The sequence below is a fragment of the Schistocerca nitens genome, chromosome 1 (assembly GCF_023898315.1).
Source record: "Schistocerca nitens isolate TAMUIC-IGC-003100 chromosome 1, iqSchNite1.1, whole genome shotgun sequence".
NCBI classification, from domain to species: Eukaryota; Metazoa; Arthropoda; class Insecta; order Orthoptera; family Acrididae; genus Schistocerca; species Schistocerca nitens.
Window position 1 is genome coordinate 1,203,337,930 of NC_064614.1, and position 21,416 is coordinate 1,203,359,345.

At 39.6% G+C, this 21,416-nt stretch overlaps 1 protein-coding gene across 1 annotated transcript in view; it reads right to left on the reverse strand.

Annotated features, from left to right (window-relative positions):
- Nucleotides 1-21,416, reverse strand: part of LOC126201124 (transcription elongation regulator 1) — a 266,120-nt gene that overhangs the window by 9,427 nt on the left and 235,277 nt on the right. The window contains exons 16-17 of the mRNA XM_049936763.1: nucleotides 13,024-13,178; nucleotides 9,899-10,007 (exon numbers count right to left, since the gene is read on the reverse strand). Of these exons, the coding sequence (XP_049792720.1) occupies nucleotides 9,899-10,007; nucleotides 13,024-13,178 (264 nt within the window). The remainder of the gene's footprint in view (nucleotides 1-9,898; nucleotides 10,008-13,023; nucleotides 13,179-21,416) is intronic.

The following is a 21,416-nucleotide window of genomic DNA, read 5'->3' on the forward strand; positions in this document are numbered from 1 at the left end:
GCATATTCTTTTGCAGTTTTTACATTATGCTGTTGTTGTTGTTGTTGTTGTTGTTGTTGTTGTTGTTGTCGTCTTCAGTCCAGAGACTGCTTTGATGCAGCTCTCCATGCTACTCTATCCTGTGCAAGCTGCTTCATCTCCCAGTATTCACTGCAGCCTACATCCTTCTGAATCTGCTTAGTGTATTCATCTCTGTCTTCCTCTATGATTTTTATCCTCCATGCTGCCCTCCAATACTAAATTGGTGATCCCTTGATGCCTCAGAACATGTCCTACCAACTGGTCAATTCCTCTTGTCACGTTGTGCCACAAACTCCTCTTCTCCCCAATTCTATTCAATACCTCCTCATTAGTTATGTGATCTACCCATCTAATCTTCAGCATTCTTCTGTAGCACCACATTTCGAAAGCTTCTATTCTCTTCTTGTCCAAACTATTTATCGTCCATGTTTCACTTCCATACATGGCTACACTCCTTACAAATACTCTCAGAAACGACTTCCTGACATTTAAATCTATACTCGATGTTAACAAATTTCTCTTCTTCAGAAACGCTTTCCTTGCCATTGACAGTACACATTTTATATCCTCTTCGACTTCAACCATCATCAGTTATTTTGCTCCCCAAATAGCAAAACTCATTTACTACTTTAAGTGTCTCATTTCCTAATCTAATTCCCTCACCATCACCCGACTTAATTCGACTACATTCCATTATCCTCGTTTTGCTTTTGTTGATGTTCATCTTATATCCTCCTTTCAGGACACTGTCCATTCTGTTCAACTGCTCTTTCAAGTCTTTTGCTGTCTCTGACAGAAATTATGTCATCGGCGAACCTCAAAGTTTTTATTTCTTCTCTGTGGATTTTAATACCTACTCCAAATTTTTCTTTTGTTTCCTCTATTGCTTGCTCAATACACAGATTGAATAACATTGGCAGTAGGCTGCAACCCTGTCTCACTCCCTTCTCAACCACTGCTACCCATTCATGCCACTTGGCTCTTGTTAATTGCCAACTGGTGTGTACAAATTGTAAATAGCCTTTCACTTCCTGCATTTCATCTCTGACATCTTGAGAATTTGAAAGAGAGTATTCCAGTTAACATTGCCAAAAGCTTTCGCTAAGTCTACAAATGCTAGAAACGTAGCTTTGCCTTTCCTTAAACTAAATTCTAAGATAAGTCATAGGGTCAGTATTGTTTCAAGTGTTCCAAAATTTCTATGGAATCCAAACTGATCTTCCCCGAGATTGACTTCTACCAGTTTTTCCATTCGTCTGTAAAGAATTCGCGTTAGTATTTTGCAGCTGTGACTTATTAAACTGATAGTTCGGTAATTTTCACATCTGTCAACACCTGCTTTCTTTGGGATTGGAATTATTATATTCTTCTTGAAGTCTGTGGGTATTTCGCCTGTCTCGTACATCTTGCTCACCAGATGGTAGAGTTTTGTCATGACTGGCTCTCCCAAGGCCATCAGTAGTTCTAATGGAATGTTGTCTACTCCCGGGGCCTTGTTTCGACTCAGGTCTTTCAGTGTCAAACTCTTCACGCAGTATCTTATCTCCCACTTCATCTTCATCTACATCCTCTTCCATTTCCATAATATTGTCCTCAAGTACATTGCCCTTGTATAAACCCTCGATATACTCCTTCCACCTTTCTGCCTTCCCTTCTTTGCTTAGAACTGGGTTGACATCTGAGCTCTTGATATTCATACAAGTTGTTCTCTTTCCTCCAAAGGTCTCTTTAATTTTCCTGTAGGCAGTATCTATCTTACCCCTAGTGAGACAAGCCTCTACATCCTTACATTTGTCCTCTAGCCATCCCTGCTTAGCCATTTTGCACTTCCTGTCGATCTCATTTTTGAGACATTTGTATTCCTTTTTGCCTGCTTCATTTACTGCATTTTTATATTTTCTCCTTTCATCAATTAAATTCAATATTTCTTCTGTTACCCAAGGATTTCTACTAGCCCTCGCCTTTTTACCTATTTGATCTTCTGCTGCCTGCACTACTTCATCCCTCAAAGCTACCCATTCTTCTTCTACTGTATTTCTTTCCCCATTCTTGTCAATTGTGCCCTTATGCTCTTCCTGAAACTCTGTATAATCTCTGGTTTAGTCAGTTTATCCAGGTCCTATCTCCTTAAATTCCCACCTTTTTGCATTTTCTTCAGTTTTAATCTACAGTTCATAACCAATAGATTGTGGTCAGAGTCCACATCTGCCCCTGGAAATGTCCTACAATATAAAACCTGGTTCCTAAATCTCTGTCTTACCAATATATAATACAACCTTCTTTTATGATTCTTGAACCAAGTGATAGCTATGATTAAGTTATGCTCTGTGCAAAATTCTACCAGTCGGCTTCCTCTCATTTCTTAGCCCCAATCCATATTCACCTACTACGGTTCCTTCTCTCCCTTTTCCTACTACCGAATTCCAGTCACCCATGACTATTAAATTTTTGTCTCCCTTCACTAGCTGAATAATTGCTTTTGTCTCATCATACATTTCATCAATTTCTTCATCATCTGTAGAGCTAGTTGGCATATAAACTTGTACCTACTCCTGCATTACCCCTATTTGATTTTGTATTTATAACCCTGTGTTCACCTGACCAAAAGTCTTCTTCCTCCTGCCTGCGAACTTCGCTAATTCCCACTATACCTAATTTTAACATATCCATTTCCCTTTTTAAAATTTCTAACCTACCTGCTCGATTAAGGGATCTGACATTCCACGCTCCGATCCTTAGAACGCCAGTTTTCTTTTTCCTGATAACGACAATATTATGCTAAAAAGTAAAAATGGTGATCTTTGACATAACAGAAATCCTTTGATACAAAATCAATAACTACCACTCACCTCACCTCAATGACACAGTGCAGAAGGGTAGACAAAGACAAGGTCTATCAAGCATTTAAAATAAACCATATAGATTTTACTATCAACAAAACTGCAGCTGTTCAAATAATTACCAATAATCAATAATACTGTTCCTGTTCGAAGACTGGTACTTTCTACCTTGTGTGTGTGTGTGTGTGTGTGTGTGGAGGGGGGGGGGGGGGGGACAGAGAGAGAGAGAGAGAGAGAGAGAGAGAGAGAGAGCAATCTGTCACAAAGCTTTGCAAGGTATCTTTTTCCCCTTCCCATGTGCCTATTTGTTACTTAATATCTCCCATCTGTTTGGTGAGTAGTGATCTAGCTACATATACGTCATTATTTCATTTCATTTATGTCTGCATGGTTTATTCCTGGTGGTGATTTACTGTCAACAATGCCACCCAATATCATAACCACTATCCAACATCTTACATCCCCCATCCTAAGAGCAATGATGGATGGATGGAGAGGGTTGTATGGGCGTATGACAGCAAGGTCTTCAGCGCACGCTCAGTATCAGATTGAGACGGGTGTCAAGAAAAGACTGAGAACAGTAGGATAAAAGAGCACTGTGGTACTCTCTAAATTCCACACATTTCCAATGGACTGTGCCCGTATTTTTCTGTATACAATTTTCACTCATTATATTGCATTATTTTAGTATTTTTTCACCATAATACCAGAAGGGAGAAGCTTTCTGCATTTCATCCCCTTACCTTAAACTCACTCTCTACCCACTTACTTCTACAAGAGCACCGTGCTTTTCTGTTTTTCATATCTACAAATATTTTCCTTTTATATTGAATAAATGATTCTTATACTGTATATTATTAATGACAGAATGAAAAATTCTCATACTCCATTTCCACGTAAGTGTAAGACAGAAAAGTCCGGTTGGTATTAAAAAACATACGTCGTCACACCTAAAATTCGTAACAAAAACACAGTCATCTGTTACAGTGCATACAGTAAAACTTCATTTATGTATTTTTCACTTATACGTTTTTCTCTGTGTCATAGCTAACACTTGGTTCAAGAATCATAAAAGAAGGTTGTATACCTGGGAGAATCCTGGAGATACTAAAAGGTATCAGATAGATTATATAATGGTAAGACAGATTTAGGAACCAGGTTTTAAATTGTAAGACATTTCCAGGGGCAGATGTGGATTCTGACCACAATCTATTGATTATGAACTGCAGATTGAAACTGAAGAAACTGCAAAAAGGTGGGAATTTAAGAAGATGGGACCTGGATAAACTGAAAGAACCAGAGGTTGTAGAGAGTTTCGGGGAGAGCATAAGGGAACAATTGACAGGAAATACAGTAGAAGAAGAATGGGTAGCTCTGAGGGATGAAGTAGTGAAGGCAGCAGAGGATCAAGTAGGTAAAAAGACGAGGGCTAATAGAAATCCTTGGGTAACAGAAGAAATATTGAATTTAATTGATGAAAGGAGAAAATATAAAAATGCAGTAAATGAAGCAGGCAAAAAGGAATACAAATGTCTCAAAAATGAGATCGACAGGAAGTGCAAAATGGCTAAGCAGGGATGGCTAGAGGACAAATGTAAGGATGTAGAGGCTTGGCTCACTAGGGGTAAGATAGATACTGCCTACAGGAAAATTAAAGACACCTTTGGAGAGAAGAGAACCACTTGTATGAATATCAAGAGCTCAGATGGCAACCCAGTTCTAAGCAAAGAAGGGAAGGCAGAAAGGTGGAAGGAGTATATCGAGGGTTTATACAAGGGCAATGTACTTGAGGACAATATTATGGAAATGGAAGAGGATGTAGATGAAGATGAAATGGGAGATAAGATACTGCGTGAAGAGTTTGACAGAGCACTGAAAGACCTGAGTCGAAACAAGGCCCCGGGAGTAGACAACATTCCATTAGAACTACTGATGGCCTTGGGAGAGCCAGTCATGACAAAACTCTACCATCTGGTGAGCAAGATGTACGAGACAGGCGAAATACTCACAGACTTCAAGAAGAATATAATAATTCCAATCCCAAAGAAAGCAGGTGTTGACAGATGTGAAAATTACCGAACTATCAGTTTAATAAGTCACAGCTGCAAAATACTAACGCGAATTCTTTACAGACGAATGGAAAAACTGGTAGAAGCAGACCTCGGGGAAGATCAGTTTGGATTCCGTAGAAATGTTGGAACACGTGAGGCAATACTAACCTTACGACTTATCTTAGAAGAAAGATTAAGAAAAGGCAAACCTACGTTTCTAGCATTTGTAGACTTAGAGAAAGCTCTTGACGACGTTAACTGGAATACTCTCTTTCAAATTCTGAAGGTGGCAGGGGTAAAATACAGGGAGCGAAAGGCTATTTACAATTTGTACAGAAACCAGATGGCAGTTATAAGAGTCGAGGGGCATGAAAGGGAAGCAGTGGTTGGGAAAGGAGTGAGACAGGGTTGTAGCCTCTCCCCGATGTTATTCAATCTGTATATTGAGCAAGTAGTAAAGGAAACAAAAGAAAAATTCGGAGTAGGTATTAAAATCCATGGAGAAGAAGTAAAAACTTTGAGGTTCGCCGATGACATTATAATTCTGTCAGAGACAGCAAAGGACTTGGAAGAGCAGTTGAACGGAATGGACAGTGTCTTGAAAGGAGGATATAAGATGAACATCAACAAAAGCAAAACGAGGATAATGGAATGTAGTCAAATTAAATCGGGTGATGCTGACGGGATTAGATTAGGAAATGAGACACTTAAAGTAGTAAAGGAGTTTTGCTATTTAGGGAGTAAAATAACTGATGATGGTCGAAGTAGAGAGGATATAAAATGTAGACTGGCAATGGCAAGGAAAGCGTTTCTGAAGAAGAGAAATTTGTTAACATCGAGTATAGATTTAAGTGTCAGGAAGTCGTTTCTGAAAGTATTTGTATGGAGTGTAGCCATGTATGGAAGTGAAACATGGACGATAACCAGTTGGGACAAGAAGAGAATAGAAGCTTTCGAAATGTGGTGCTACAGAAGAATGCTGAAGATAAGGTGGGTAGATCATGTAACTAAGGAGGAGGTATTGAATAGGATTGAGGAGAAGAGAAGTTTGTGGCACAACTTGACTAGAAGAAGGGATCGGTTGGTAGGACATGTTTTGAGGCACCAAGGGATCACAAATTTAGCATTGGAGGGCAGCGTGGAGGGTAAAAATCGTAGAGGGAGACCAAGAGATCAATACACTAAGCAGATTCTGAAGGATGTAGGTTGCAGTAGGTACTGGGAGATGAAGAAGCTTGCACAGGATAGAGTAGCATGGAGAGCTGCATCAAACCAGTCTCAGGACTGAAGACCACAACAACAACAACGTTTTTCTCACTTGTACTGTTTTTGTTTTTTTCCATGTTCCGGCAAAATATCCACAGTGTGCAGAAGTTATGATGCAGTGTTTCAGAGTGGGTTGCCGGGAAGTGGATTGGTAAGGCCGATATTAGACTATAATAAAATTTGATAGTGTAATAAGGACCTTTATCGAAAGTTAGGCACTTGTCAAATTTTCTTTGATCAAATCTAGCACCTTGCCTTAGATTTGATCAAAGGAAGCATTCGTCTTATGTTTACTGCATGGAGAAATCAACCACTTGGAGCACTAGCATTGCTGCAGCTGTCTGACACATAATGTTTATCAATATGACTCCCAAATTTACATGGTGTGTCGCATATATAACGAAATTGATAGGAATATTCGAGGCAGATGAAGCACTGTGTAGCTTACGACATCCCGAATACAAGAACAGAATAAAAAGTGAGAGCTATAAAAAAAATTGCGGATGCTATTAGCTGTGTAGTACAGCCAGGATGTATCCCCAAGAATACAAAGGAGGAAATCTACAACTTCTGTGGAAATAAAAAATTTTTACAACTGCAGTACGTATTAAATTTATTTGCCTTCACATATTCCTCCTCCAGTGCGTTACAAATAGCTTCAAACGTTTCTGGTATTATTTTCATCTATGTGCACTGCAGCATTAGAGTGCTATACTGGCACTGTAAAACTAGAGTAGCTAGAAATCGCAATATTATGGTAAGTCTGCCTTCGTGGATGTAGCATTTCTGAGGAGTGTGTTCAGTTTCATACTGTGACATGCTACTTTCTTGAGCATATTTTGAAATGTACTCTCGTCCATTCCCAAAGGGATTTTCATGCGACTATTATGTCCTTGACTTGCAGCTCCCATAGCACATTTTGTTCTGTATCTTTCGTATGAAGTCCTCGGGTTCACCCAAGTATGTTTCCTTTTCTTCTGCTTCTCTTGCAAATACAATGACAATGCAATTGCAGTGCAAGCAACTGCAGACCAGGTATAATTTTGTTTATGGCATCAGTGGCGTAGTGTGTTGATGTTGGCAACAACGATTCATTGCTGGGAATTCATTTCACCACGAAGTAAATAATTAAATCTGTTCTTGCTCTATGGTTGACAGATTCTTGTATTTACCCTTGTCCACTCAGTAAATTAGTTATACTTGTAAAATGAACATTTGATAACACAACATTTGCATTATATGAAGATGGTGTTACCAACATCAACACACTACACTGCCAGTGCCGTAAGTAAAATTGAACTGCAGAGAATAGTATTAAGTCATTGTCGGCCATTATGAAGGAATTTTGATTAAATACTTGATGACAGTGTACTACCCTCCTTTTTTGCCACATCAAAGATCGTTGTCAAAGAAAATTTGACACTATAATACCGGCCTAAGCTCCATCTATTAATGCGGCACCGCAGTTGCCAACCAGAAAATCACTTTGTTGCGAGTGTCCAAATCCAATTAACATTTAATTTTTAATGTGACAGACTTGAGACGGTTTTATAGATTTACAGATGTGCAACAACAGTATAAACTGCAATAATAGAGTTGTCACAAAACCAGATGTTACACAGAGACTGTACAGTATTGGAAAGTACAGTATAGCGTATGAAGCTTACTGTCACGGCAGTGGTGATACCCATAGGTGTAGCACTCGTTTGTTTTCCTGAAATTACACGACTTCTGCTGAACTAGGACACAACTGGGTAAGATTTGTTGCATGTCACTCGGAAATCCCAAAACACATCACACCTCATACTGTATAGCCTATAGTACCGTATTACTGTACTTCTAATTATTTTGAGAACTGGTAACATGAGTGGTAGAAAAAAGAAAAGCGTTACTATCGCTGAAAAGCTACGATTTTTGAGAGTTGTGCAGAAAAACAGTAATCTAAAGCAAGTGGATATTGCCAAGGAATTAGGAATTCCTGCATCTAATTTAAATTCTATAGTAGCAAAGGCAAAGGAAATTGAAGATAGTGAATGAATGTTTGGAATTTCTACTACTAAGCAGACACACATTCAGGGTGGGAAATATGAACACGTTGAAGATTGTTTGTCACAGTGGTTCAAGAAACCTAGAGCAGTGGCCCAATGCTTTGTGAAAAAGAAAATGGATTTCAATTTGATTCGGTGTGGAAAATTCAGTGCTTCATCAGGTTGGCTGCACAAATTCAAGGTAAGACATTGCATCAGCAGTCAGAATGTATGTGCCAAAAGCAAAAGTGTCGATCACAGCTTGTTTTACTATGTAATGCCTGACCGCACAATGGCATTCAAAGGTGAGAACTGCCATGGAGGTAAACAAAGTAAACAACATGTAACAGTGTTATGTGCTAACAGTGATGGGAGTGAGAAGCTCCCCCCACTTACAATTGGGAAAATAGCCAAGCCCCGTTGTTTTAAGAACATTGTCAGGTTTCCCACAAAATACACTAGTAACAAGAAATCGTGGATTACGACAATAGTTTTCGAAAGCTGGCTTCGAAGTGTCGATGCGAAAATGGGTGAAGAAGGTTTTATTGTTTGCAGACAGGTGTGCAGCACATCCTCCCCTTACTTCCTATTTGAGAAATGTGACCATGGAATTCTTTCCAGCGAATTGCTCGAGTGAGCTCCAGCCACTTGACCTTTGAGCAATACATAATTTCAAGTTGCATTATCGCAAAATGCTTGTGCAGCGTGCCATCAGGTGTTTATACATAAAAAAGAAGGAAGAAATGAAAATAAGCATTTTACAGGTAAGATTATAATTTGCCATTTATTTCATGTTGTGCTACTGGAGCCAAAGAACACTTCGAGAAATTATTAATGAATTTTTTCTTCTGATAGGCAATGCACTATATTGCAGCTTCATGGCACAGTGTTTCAGATGATACCATTTGGAACTGTTTCCGAAAAGCTCGCTTTGGAAATGAAGTCCATGATCATGGTGGAAATGTTCATACTGACGATATTTCACCTAACGATGAAGAATTGAATCGACTTAAAGAGCAGGCATCATTTGAGGATTACGTGAATGTTGATGAAAACCTCGTCACTACACAACCAGTGACTATCGCTGAGATAGTTCAATGTGCATCATGGGACCTGGATGAGGAAGAAACTGATGAGGATGATACAGAAGAGACTCAACATTTCTCCTTGACGTTTAATGATGCAGTAAATGTGTTAGAAATACTTAAACAATTTGTGACATTCCACAATGCTTCTGACGAAATAATGACAGATTTATCCCATTTTCAGAGTACAGTGTATGCTATTGCTGCGTTCAAAGAAAAAGCAAGCAAAAATTACGGACTTCTACAAAATGACGTTTCCTTCTGTGTAGAGGTTTACATTTTTCTTTATATCTTTGTTAAGTATGGTACCTAGTAAGCCTATATAACATTTTGTAGAATGTAACTTTTTATTTACTGGATTTTTCATTTGTGTTCACCATTTAATTTGATAGTATGCTGCTATATTTCATATATACGTTTTCAGACACTTTTTTTTTCATAGTCCGTTGAAAAAAGTATAAATGAAGTTTTACTGTACATGTTTCGATTTGCCCCAGTACTTAAACTCAACCCCATTCAAACATAACAACTGGCTATACAGCATTCTAAGCTAGTAATACATAAACTGAAATCTTGTACCGAATAAAAATTTGCCAATCAAAACTTACCCTGTCACTTGAAGAAAATTTACTGTAGCGAGGGTCATCTTTAATAATCTTCTTTATCTCTTTCCATGTGCTGGTCAGTGTTACTTGTTCAGTTTCATCCAGAAGCTCCCTGCAAAATAGTGTCAGTGAGGAAACACAGTATGTCCACAGTATATACACACAGATTTCAAGAGAGCGAGAGACACTTTTATGCCTCACACTGTTATACAACTGCCAACTAAGAATAATTAATAACATCATATACAGGTTGGTCCATTGATCATGAACGGGCCAAATATCTCACGAAGTAAGGGTCAAACGAAAAAACTACAAAGAACGAAACTTGTCTAGCTTGAAGGGGGAAACCAGATGGCACTATTGTTGGCCCGCTAGATGGCGCTGCTATAGGTCAAACGGACATCAACTGCGTTTTTTAAATAGGAACCCCCATTTTTTATTACATATTCATGTAGTACGTAAAGAAATATGAATGTTTTAGTTGGACCACTTTTTTCGCTTTGTGATATATGGCGCTGTAATAGTCACAAACATATGGCTCACAATTTTAAACGAACAGTTGCTAACAGGTCGGTTTTTAAATTGAAATACAGTAAATAGGTACATCTGAACATTTTATTTTGCTTGTTCCAATGTGATACATGTACCTTTGTGAACTTATCATCTCTGAGAACACTTGCTGTTACAGCGTGATTACCTGTAAATACCACATTAATGCAATAAATGCTCAAAATGATGTCCGTCAACCTCAATGCATTTGGCAATACGTGTAATGACATTCATCTCAACAGCGAGTAGTTCGCCTTCCATAATGTTTGCACATGCACTGACAATGCGCTGATGCATGTTGTCAGGCTTTGTCACTGAATCACGATAGGAAATATCCTTCAACTTTCCCCACCGAAAGAAATCTGGGGATGTCAGATCCGATGAACGTGCAGGCCATGGTATGGTGCTTCGATGACCAATCCACTTGTTATGAAATATGACATTCAATACTGCTTCAACCGCACGCGAGCTATGTGCCGGACATCCATCACGTTGGAAGTACATCGCCATTCTGTCACGCAGTGAAACATCTTGTAGTAACAGCGGTAGAACATTACGTATGAAATCAGCATACATTGCATCATTTAGATTGCCATCGATAAAATGGGCGCCAATTATCCTTCCTCCCATAATGCCGCACCATACATTAAGTCGCCAAGGTCGCTGATGTTCCACTTGCTGCAGCCATCATCATGGATTTTCCATTGCCCAATAGTGCATATTATGCCGGTTTACGTTACCGCTGTTGGTGAATGACGCTTCGTCGCTAAATAGAACACATGTACAAAATCTGTCATCGACCCGTAATTCCTCTGGTGCCCAGTGGCAGAACTGTACACAACGTTCAAAGTCACCGCCAAGCAATTCCTGGTGCATAGAAATATGGTACGGGTGCAATCAATGTTGATGTAACATTCTCAACACTGACGTTTTTGAGATTCCTGATTTCGACGTTTCTGAGATTCTCAATTTTCACACAATTTGTCTGCTACTGATGTGCAGATTAGCCGTGACAGCAACTAAAACACCTACTTGGGCATCATCATTTGTTGCAGGTCGTGGCTGAACACTTCCTGTTTCCTTAAATAACGTAACTATCCGGCGAATGGTCCGGACACTTGGATGGTGTCGTCCAGGATACCTAGCAGTATACATAGCACACGCCCGTGGGGCATCTTGTCACAATAACCATACATCAACATGATATAGACCTTTTCTGCAATTGGTGCACGGTCCATTTTAACACAGGTAGTGTATCACGAAGCAAATACCGTCTGCACTGGCAGAACGTTACGTGATATCACGTATTATACATTCATGACTATTACAGCGCCATCTATCATAAAGCGAAAAAAGTGATACAACTAAAACATTCATATTTCTTTATGTACTACACGAATATGAAATAAAAAATGGAGGTTCGTATTTTTAAAAAACGCAGTTGATATCCGTTTGACCTATGGCAGCGCCATCTAGCAGGCCAACCATAACGCTATCTGGTTTCCCCCTTCAAGCTAGACGAGTTTCGCTCTTTGTAGTTTTTTCGTTTGATGCTTATTTCATGAGATATTTGACCCAGTCACTATCAATGGACCAACCTGTATACGAATTGTTGGTGCCGTTTTCCAAAGTTGTTTTTTCCATTTTTACTTAATATTTTTTTGTAAGCTTTCACAGTTTTTTTTTTATCTATAACATGAAGGCCTACAAGGCATGCTGTCCACATGAGATTTGTCCCCAAGTAACAAAACAAATGGAAAGGTTAAATTGTAGATTATATCGAGAATCTATGCACGATGAAAATGGACTCCACAATACTACAGGCCCTAAAAGGGCCCTCGCCTACCTATCAACTGCTGTGTAATCCTGTATCGTAGACATCTGTGGATGTCAAGAAAGAGTGGTGCAATGTTCATCTATCGTAGACATCTGTGGATGTCAAGAAAGAGTGGTGCAATGTAGGCATCTTGCCTCGCACCCATTTATGTCACTTGTTACACCCAAGAGCCACAAATTCTCATTCAAGTAGCCTCCCAATTTTCCTCATGGGGGTTAGTTCTCTCCATTCACAATCATTCTACCAACTAAAATTTCTTGCCAGTACTGGGTATCTAATATGAGATTCCAGGCTGTCAATCAGGCACACTGACTGCTCAGCTACATTGTGGGACTGTAAGAGCAAAACCCCTGGTTAACTCCATGTGCAAGAAAATTAGTCTGATATTTTCTGATACTGATACTGAGCTATCGACAATGAAAGGAAACTCAATGTGTTATTCAATCAATACAGAGAGCTGTAGGTATTCCAGTGGCACTTACTTTTCACTTCCTTGCACGATCCAAACCTTGAGTTACACTAGCACCGCTAGCTCTGAAATACATGTATAAATCTAATTTTCGGTTAAGAAAACATTTACCCTGGGTCATGAAGATGCTAGACATATGTAAACTGCTCCTTAATGAAAGTACATTAAAAGTATCCAGTATCAGCTACAATGACAGTTTTTGAACCCACAGCAAGAAATGTGCCCACTTCAATTATAATAGACATTAAAAAAGGCACTTCTCTTATGAAGTACCTGAATTTTTCCTTCTTCTTCTTTGTGAGTTGTTCAATATGTTGGTTGAACAACTTCTCTTTGTCCTCCCTGTCCAACAACTCTGCTAGCTCCCAGCGATGATCTTTTCTTAACTGACGCTTTGCTTCTCGCCATGCAAGCTCAGAATTTCGAACCTGCAATGAAAAGTTACACTGCGTTAGTTACGATATAATGCAAGGAATAGTTGCTACTCACCATACAGTGGAGATGCTGAGTTACAGAAAGGCACAACAAAAAGACTGTCAGAGTTAGCTTTCAGCAAACAAGGCCTTTGTCAAAAGTAGACAATATACACACACGCAAACACAACTCACACACACGGCCACAGTCTCTGGCAGCTGAGCCTCAATCCTTGGGGCAAATGTGGAATCAGGGGCAGCTGACAACTCGACACAGAATTACAGAGGAAAAAGCGAGGAGGTGGGAGAGGATACAGATATACTGTCAAAATATAACATGTAGGCATTTTTAAGATTCATTTGAGCAACTCTGAGGAACACAATGCCTAGTGCTAATGCCATTTGTTTTTGAATTATAGGTAGAGACAGCAAAATTTCATGAAAATGATAACACAAAGAAAATAACATAAAAAATAGCACAAAGCTATCAGTTTTCAACAAAATAATGTGAAATTGCAACTTCTGTTATATTTCATGAAAACTGTAATTTAGCCATATAAAAATGTCAAACCTGAGGAAGGAACAATACTTGTAACTGATAGTTACTGAATGTTAAAACTGCATTTTGTGTTCTAATTTTCTCAAGGCTGAGGTTTGTATAATCTAAAATAGCAGTTTATTTCCCACATAACAAACTTTGATATGAAAACAAAAATAACATCAAATTTGGTAAAAAAACGTCAAATACAACAAAAACAACACTAAATGTGGCAAAGAAGCAGCGTTGAATTTGGCCGAAAGCATAACCAGAATTGACAGAAACCAGACGCCAGTGTGGCGGATGAAAACCAGATGCCAGGCTCGGCGTGGGGAAAATCAGATGCCAGGTTCAGCGGGGCAAAACAACCCCAGGTCCAGCAGAAAAACAACACCAGGTTCGGTGGAAAAGCAACACCGGATTGGCAAAATAATAATAATAATAATAAAAACTACACAGAACACAATAAAAAATTACATAAGAAACAAATTGGCAAAAAATAACCCTTCTGGCCAAAAGATAACACTGGCTTCAGCCGTAAAATAAAAATATTTTTTTTTCCTTTCCCTAGTTATAGGACATTTGATGATCCTACAAACAGTGGACTAATGCACACCGAAAGAATGGTCTAATGTCACGGCGATGCTTCATGGTAAATGCCAATAGCTGCCTGTTGCAGGAACATACTGGTAAGCAACAGGAAAACACTGGCACCAAAAGTGACTTGTGTACATTTTACATTATTATACCCACATGTGACTAAGCACAAGAAGACAAAAATGTTTGTAGTGATCCCAATATCTCTTACCAGGATGCTGAGTGCATTCCCAGTGACTAGATGATTCAGAAGTATGTAAATTGGCAAATCTGTTGTACATGTGTATATTTCTTCATTTATATTCATACAAATAATAATAATAATAATAATAATAATAATAATAATATAGATGATTGTAATAATAACCTTTGTCACTATTCAAGTAATTTACGAAGTATTTTGAATCGGCCTTAATATCAGTCTGTCACCTTCTCAAATGCCTGTTATGAAGAGGCAGAAGAACAGATGAAAGAAGTCTCCTTATAAAAGGTGTAGATGCACCTCCCAATGGAAGTTTAAGCAGAAAAGGTGTAATACAAGCACGGAGCACGTATCTTGTTCTGAAGAAACTGCAGATAAAAATGATTTAGGACCTAACCACCACCACCGTCATATTAAATATTTTGAGAAAACAGGTGAGAGAAATGAGATAAATGTTCAACAAATTTCGGGAAGTTAGTGACTTTGATGTTCAGAATGTATCTGGCTGTCAACCTAAGGGATGTATGGAAGTGCAAGGTGACTTCTGAACAATCATCATCATCATCATCATCATCATCATCATCATCGCCGCCGCTGCCGCTGCCACCACCATTATTCATCAGTGAGACAAAATGACTATGCAAACTAACAGGAAACGTGTGAGGCAAAGCTTAGTCCTTACTCTACAAATAAAATATGACGGATCCAGACTCTCAGAAATTATCAAAGTATTGACCATCTGTCCCTCTTAGATTATGTCCCTCCAGTTCATCGCAGATTTTTCTCATCACTAAATCCAATATGTTCAGGACACATCTGTGGTGCGAGTAATGAGTAATAATACTTTCAAGCAATGACCTATACAGTTACGTCTTCTCATAACTATGTTAATGATCTCACATTATTATCTATCATGTTTTGTTGTTAGCATATGTGATCTGGGTAACATAATGGTATCTCCACAACAGAAAGTGTTTATTTTTGTATATGTAAGTGTTATAGTCTGTTTCTCGTTCTTTTTATGTGTTTATGGAAAATTATAGTTGTTAAAAGCAATCCAGAACAAAATGGATATTAGAATAAAATAAACAACTGTAAACTTTACTCCTCTGTATCAGTTAACAGCCATCTGTTTCAACTCTTACCATTTTGGTCCCCAGAGCTGCTCACATTATATTCCAGGTCTACCCTCTAATTTTGTTACATCTGTACACTAAACAAGCAATAAAGGAAGCATTAACTGAACTTTCCATCACTAGTTGACACAATATGGGAATAATATTAAATAGGAAACACTTCCCTTCCGTTTTGTAAAACCACATGAAGTAATTGTGCTACTAAAACAAATAATATTTTGCAGAATATCAGAGAAGTGTTTCCTATTTACTGTCAATAAAGGAAAGAACAGAAGAAGTATAACAAGGGTAATGTAATGTGGTCAAATATGATGATGCTGAGGGAATTAGATTAGTAAAAAGAGACATTACAAGAACTAGATGAGAGAAGCTATTTGGACAGTAATATGTGTAACAGTGTCCAGAGAAGAGAGGACATGGAATGCAGACTGGCAACAGCAAGAGAAGCATTTCTAGAAAAAAAGTATTTTCTGGACACATTTATGCAAGGAAGAGGAAGCATATGGTTACAGGCTAAAAAAATTACAAACTTATAAACTTGTACTGCAGAAAGACACACAAAAGTGGTGGGGTAGGCATTAAAATGTGAAAAAGTTAAATGGATAGATGATCTGAGTACTGAAATGGTATTTGAGGTTGCAGCAGTAAACCCGAAGTATGGAAACAACAGCCTTATTATGGCAGCACTGTATAGGTCACCTGGAAGTAACACAAAAGAGTTTATAAATTGCCTAGAGGACTTGCTGGAGGGGACAGCAGTGTATAAAAAACACTTGTTGCTTGTTGGAGACATCAACATACTCATTAAATAATAGTGTTAACTACACTCCTGGAAATGGAAAAAAGAACACATTGACACCGGTGTGTCAGACCCACCATACTTGCTCCGGACACTGCGAGAGGGCTGTACAAGCAATGATCACACGCACGGCACAGCGGACACACCAGGAACCGCGGTGTTGGCCGTCGAATGGCGCTAGCTGCGCAGCATTTGTGCACCGCCGCCGTCAGTGTCAGCCAGTTTGCCGTGGCATACGGAGCTCCATCACAGTCTTTAACACTGGTAGCATGCCGCGACAGCGTGGACGTGAATCGTATGTGCAGTTGACGGACTTTGAGCGAGGGCGTATAGTGGGCATGCGGGGGGCCGGGTGGACGTACCGCCGAATTGCTCAACACGTGGGGCGTGAGGTCTCCACAGTACATCGATGTTGTCGCCAGTGGTCGGCGGAAGGTGCACGTGCCCGTCGACCTGGGACCGGACCGCAGCGACGCATGGATGCACGCCAAGACCGTAGGATCCTACGCAGTGCCGTAGGGGACCGCACCGCCACTTCCCAGCAAATTAGGGACACTGTTGCTCCTGGGGTATCGGCGAGGACCATTCGCAACCGTCTCCATGAAGCTGGGCTACGGTCCCGCACACCGTTAGGCCGTCTTCCGCTCACGCCCCAACATCGTGCAGCCCGCCTCCAGTGGTGTCGCGACAGGCGTGAATGGAGGGACGAATGGAGACGTGTCGTCTTCAGCGATGAGAGTCGCTTCTGCCTTGGTGCCAATGATGGTCGTATGCGTGTTTGGCGCCGTGCAGGTGAGCGCCACAATCAGGACTGCATACGACCGAGGCACACAGGGCCAACACCCGGCATCATGGTGTGGGGAGCGATCTCCTACACTGGCCGTACACCACTGGTGATCGTCGAGGGGACACTGAATAGTGCACGGTACATCCAAACCGTCATCGAACCCATCGTTCTACCATTCCTAGACCTGCAAGGGAACTTGCTGTTCCAACAGGACAATGCACGTCCGCATGTATCCCGTGCCACCCAACGTGCTCTAGAAGGTGTAAGTCAACTACCCTGGCCAGCAAGATCTCCGGATCTGTCCCCCATTGAGCATGTTTGGGACTGGATGAAGCGTCATCTCACGCGGTCTGCACGTCCAGCACGAACGCTGGTCCAACTGAGGCGCCAGGTGGAAATGGCATGGCAAGCCGTTCCACAGGACTACATCCAGCATCTCTACGATCGTCTCCATGGGAGAATAGCAGCCTGCATTGCTGCGAAAGGTGGATATACACTGTACTAGTGCCGACATTGTGCATGCTCTGTTGCCTGTGTCTATGTGCCTGTGGTTCTGTCAGTGTGATCATGTGATGTATCTGACCCCAGGAATGTGTCAATAAAGATTCCCCCTTCCTGGGACAATGAATTCACGGTGTTCTTATTTCAATTTCCAGGAGTGTATTTGCGCTATATGGATGTATTACAGTGTTATAGCTTTAAACAAATGAACTCGGAACCTACAAGAGTCACTGTAAATACGAAGACATGTATTGACCATGTTCTCACAAATATAGGAAAAGAGAAAGTAAACCCCTTAGAAAACTACATTTGTGATCACAGAGCCCTTACTATGGAAATTGATGTAGGGAACATAGATGTAACTGTAAGTGATACAGTTATTTATAAAAGAAAATTTAATTATTCTAAAGTTAAGATGGCACTAGGGAATGAAAAATGGGAACCAGTGTACAATGCAACTGAAGTGAATGAAAAATGGGAATATTTCTATAAGTTATTCAGTAACACTTTAAATGAAACCTGGTTTTTAGTTAAAAAAGTAAATAAAGCTGTAAACCATAAAGCCGAGAATCTCCCTTCCGACATTATTGAACTGAGGGAGAAAATGAAAGATTGCTATATACTTTTTAGAGGTACTAAACTACAATATTTCTCAACAAAATATAAACTGCTCAGAAAAACATACAGTGTGTCCTTGACTAACCTAAAAGCACAGAAATATACCTCTGAAATAACGAACTCTAACTGTATCAGTAAAAGTGCCTGGAAAATAATGCATAAAGAAAGTGGGAAACAGAATTCCTATAAACACAGCAACATAACATTAAAAGAAAATGGTGAAGAAATAAATCACCCAAAAGAAGAGTGTGAGAAATTTATACAAAAGTTCAGTGCAGTTGGTACAAATGAAGTTCATGTCAAGCCACAAAATTTTAGTCTTGGAAAATCTAGCCAGTCCTTTTATATCCACGGCATTACTGAGAGGGACGTCCTAGCAATCATATCAGCACTTCGACCAGAAATGTCTTGTGGCTGGGATGAAATTTCACCTAAACTGCTAAAGTAATGCAGGGATGAATTATTGAAACCCCTGACTCACTTGATAAATACCTCCCTCAGAAATGGAGTATTCCCTGACCTTTTGAAAATTACTGAAATTATACCAGTGCATAAAAAGGGATTAAAAACTGACACTAAAAACTACAGGCCAATATCATTAACCTCAGAACTAGGCAAATTGTTAGAGAGAGTAATACTAAATCAAGGTGAATCATATTTCACCAAACACAATCTGTTAAACAACCTACAACATGGATTTAGAAAAGGGAGATCTACTACAAAAGCAGTAGCATTTTTTACACATGAAATATTAAATAAGCTGGACAAAAGTGACAAAGTAATAAGTACTTTCCTAGATAAGAGTAAAGCCTTTGATACTGAGAAATCATACCATTCTTCTGTGTAAGCTAGAAGAGGACTAGCCTTGAAACTACTTACCACCTCTTTGAAAAACAAGAAACAGTGTGTAAAGCTAACTTATCAAAATAATGAGCAGCTCCTAACAACCAAATCAAACTTCAGGACACTTCAATGTGGCGTGCCTCAAGAAAGCACACTAGGGCCTTTTCTGTTCCTTGTATATGTAAATAACTTATTTGAACCCCCAAAATTGCATGGTTGTAAGCTATGCCGATGACATATCCTTCATCAGCTGTGGCAATGATATGCAGTCTGCAGCTAACAGTACCGAGATCACTTTCAATACTCTGTCCGCATACCTTACAGCAAACAAGCTTCTTGTAAATAAAGACAAAACAGTAATAAAGAAGTTCATCCACAGTTATAATGCTGCCATAACTGATACTGTATTTACATCCCCACTGGGACTTGCACATGCAAATTCACATAAATTTTTGGGCATTGTTGTTGATGAACACTTATCATGGAAAGAACATGTAGATAATATTTGCAAGAAAATCAGTAGAAATGTGTATCTACTGAAACGGGTCTCAGCCTTCTTGGACCATGATACTTTAAGGCAAATATATTTTGGGTTAATTCATCCGCACCTTCAGTATGGTATTGAGATATGGGGTGGGGCATCAGCAGTTCATATAGACTGACTTTTTAGATTACAAAAAAAGGCAGTAAGAATGGTAGCCAAGGTAAAGAAGAGAGAGCCTTGTAGAGACATCTTTAGAAAATATAAAATTCTTATGGTGTACTCCATGTATATACTACAGACAGTCATGTTCGTGAAACAAAATCCTGAATTTAATATGAGAAACAGTAATGTACACAACTATGATACACGGGGAAGGGAAAATTTTCATAGAATTGTGACCAATAAAAAGGCAACAGACCACAGCCCACACAGAGTGGGAGCAATTTTCTACAATGAACTACCCTGTGAACTCAAGAAAGTAAATCTAAATATGCTAAAGAGTAGACTGAAGCAATTATTAATAGAGAAGCGTTACTCTATAGAGGACTTTAAGTTGTAGTGCCATCTTGGAAAACAGTGAATATAGACAATGTATCCGATCTATCAGTGCTATGAAAGAATGTAATTATACACTGTATTATGTGTACTGTACTATTATAAATATAAGCTAAATTGTGTTACACTATAGAGGAATCTACTTGTAGTGCCCTTTTGAAAAATAATGTGTACAGACATGTGTCTGATCCATATGCTATGAAAGAATGTAAATATGTTACTGTATATGTATAATATAATCCAAATTTTCCTGACAATGTCCGAAAACTTTTTGTTATATGGACAGAAAATAAATCTTGTGACAGCCAGAGCGAGAGCACCAGCAGCAGCGAGTACTGTTTGTATAAAGCGTTTATTTTGCATTTTGTTTACGACCTTCCACTAAGGAAGGGATTCTATTAGTGTTTATCTGCTCTGCATAGTAACTAACAGTTCTTGATAAAACTTTACGTAGTTTTCGTGTTAGATTTCTTAGTGTTTTCTTGATCGTTTAGAACAGAAAGCGCCCTAAAACCGTCTTTTGTTTGTTTCGCGGCCGTTAGCCACTAGTCACTTGAATCAGCAGTTGTCTTGTGACAGCCAGAGCGAGAGCACCAGCAGCAGCGAGTACTGTTTGTATAAAGCGTTTATTTTGCATTTTGTTTCCGACCTTCCACTAAGGAAGGGATTCTATTTGTGTTTATCTGCTCTGCATAGAAACTAACAGTTCTTGATCGTTAGGAGAGAAATTTATTTTGTACTTATTTGCTGCGCTTAGCTTTTAAATAGTTTTTCTGGGAAAACCTAGCGTAGTTTTCGCGTCTCGTATTTCAGTGAGTGTTTCTTGATTATCAGAGTAGCTTATCAGAAGATTATCTTGGGAATTTGTCACCGTATAGAGTAGGGTAAACATAGTCATGTGTAGGGACTGTGGTTGTTGTGAGCGGACGCAAGGAGAATTGGCCACTCTTCGGGGGCAGGTGGAGGCTTTGTCTGTTAGGCTCATCGAGCTCGAGGTGCAGGCGTCGGCTCGTAGTGGCGTTGGGGCAACTGTGGTGAGACCTATGCCTACTTCGGTGGCCTTGGAATCACATGGAACCCCTGATGTCGCTGCGTCTTCCGGCAGTGAGCATCTTACCGGTCAGCCATCACTCCAGGGTGAATGGCGGACAGTGGTGGGCTCGCGCGTGCCTGGCCGAAAGGCGAAGGTGGGA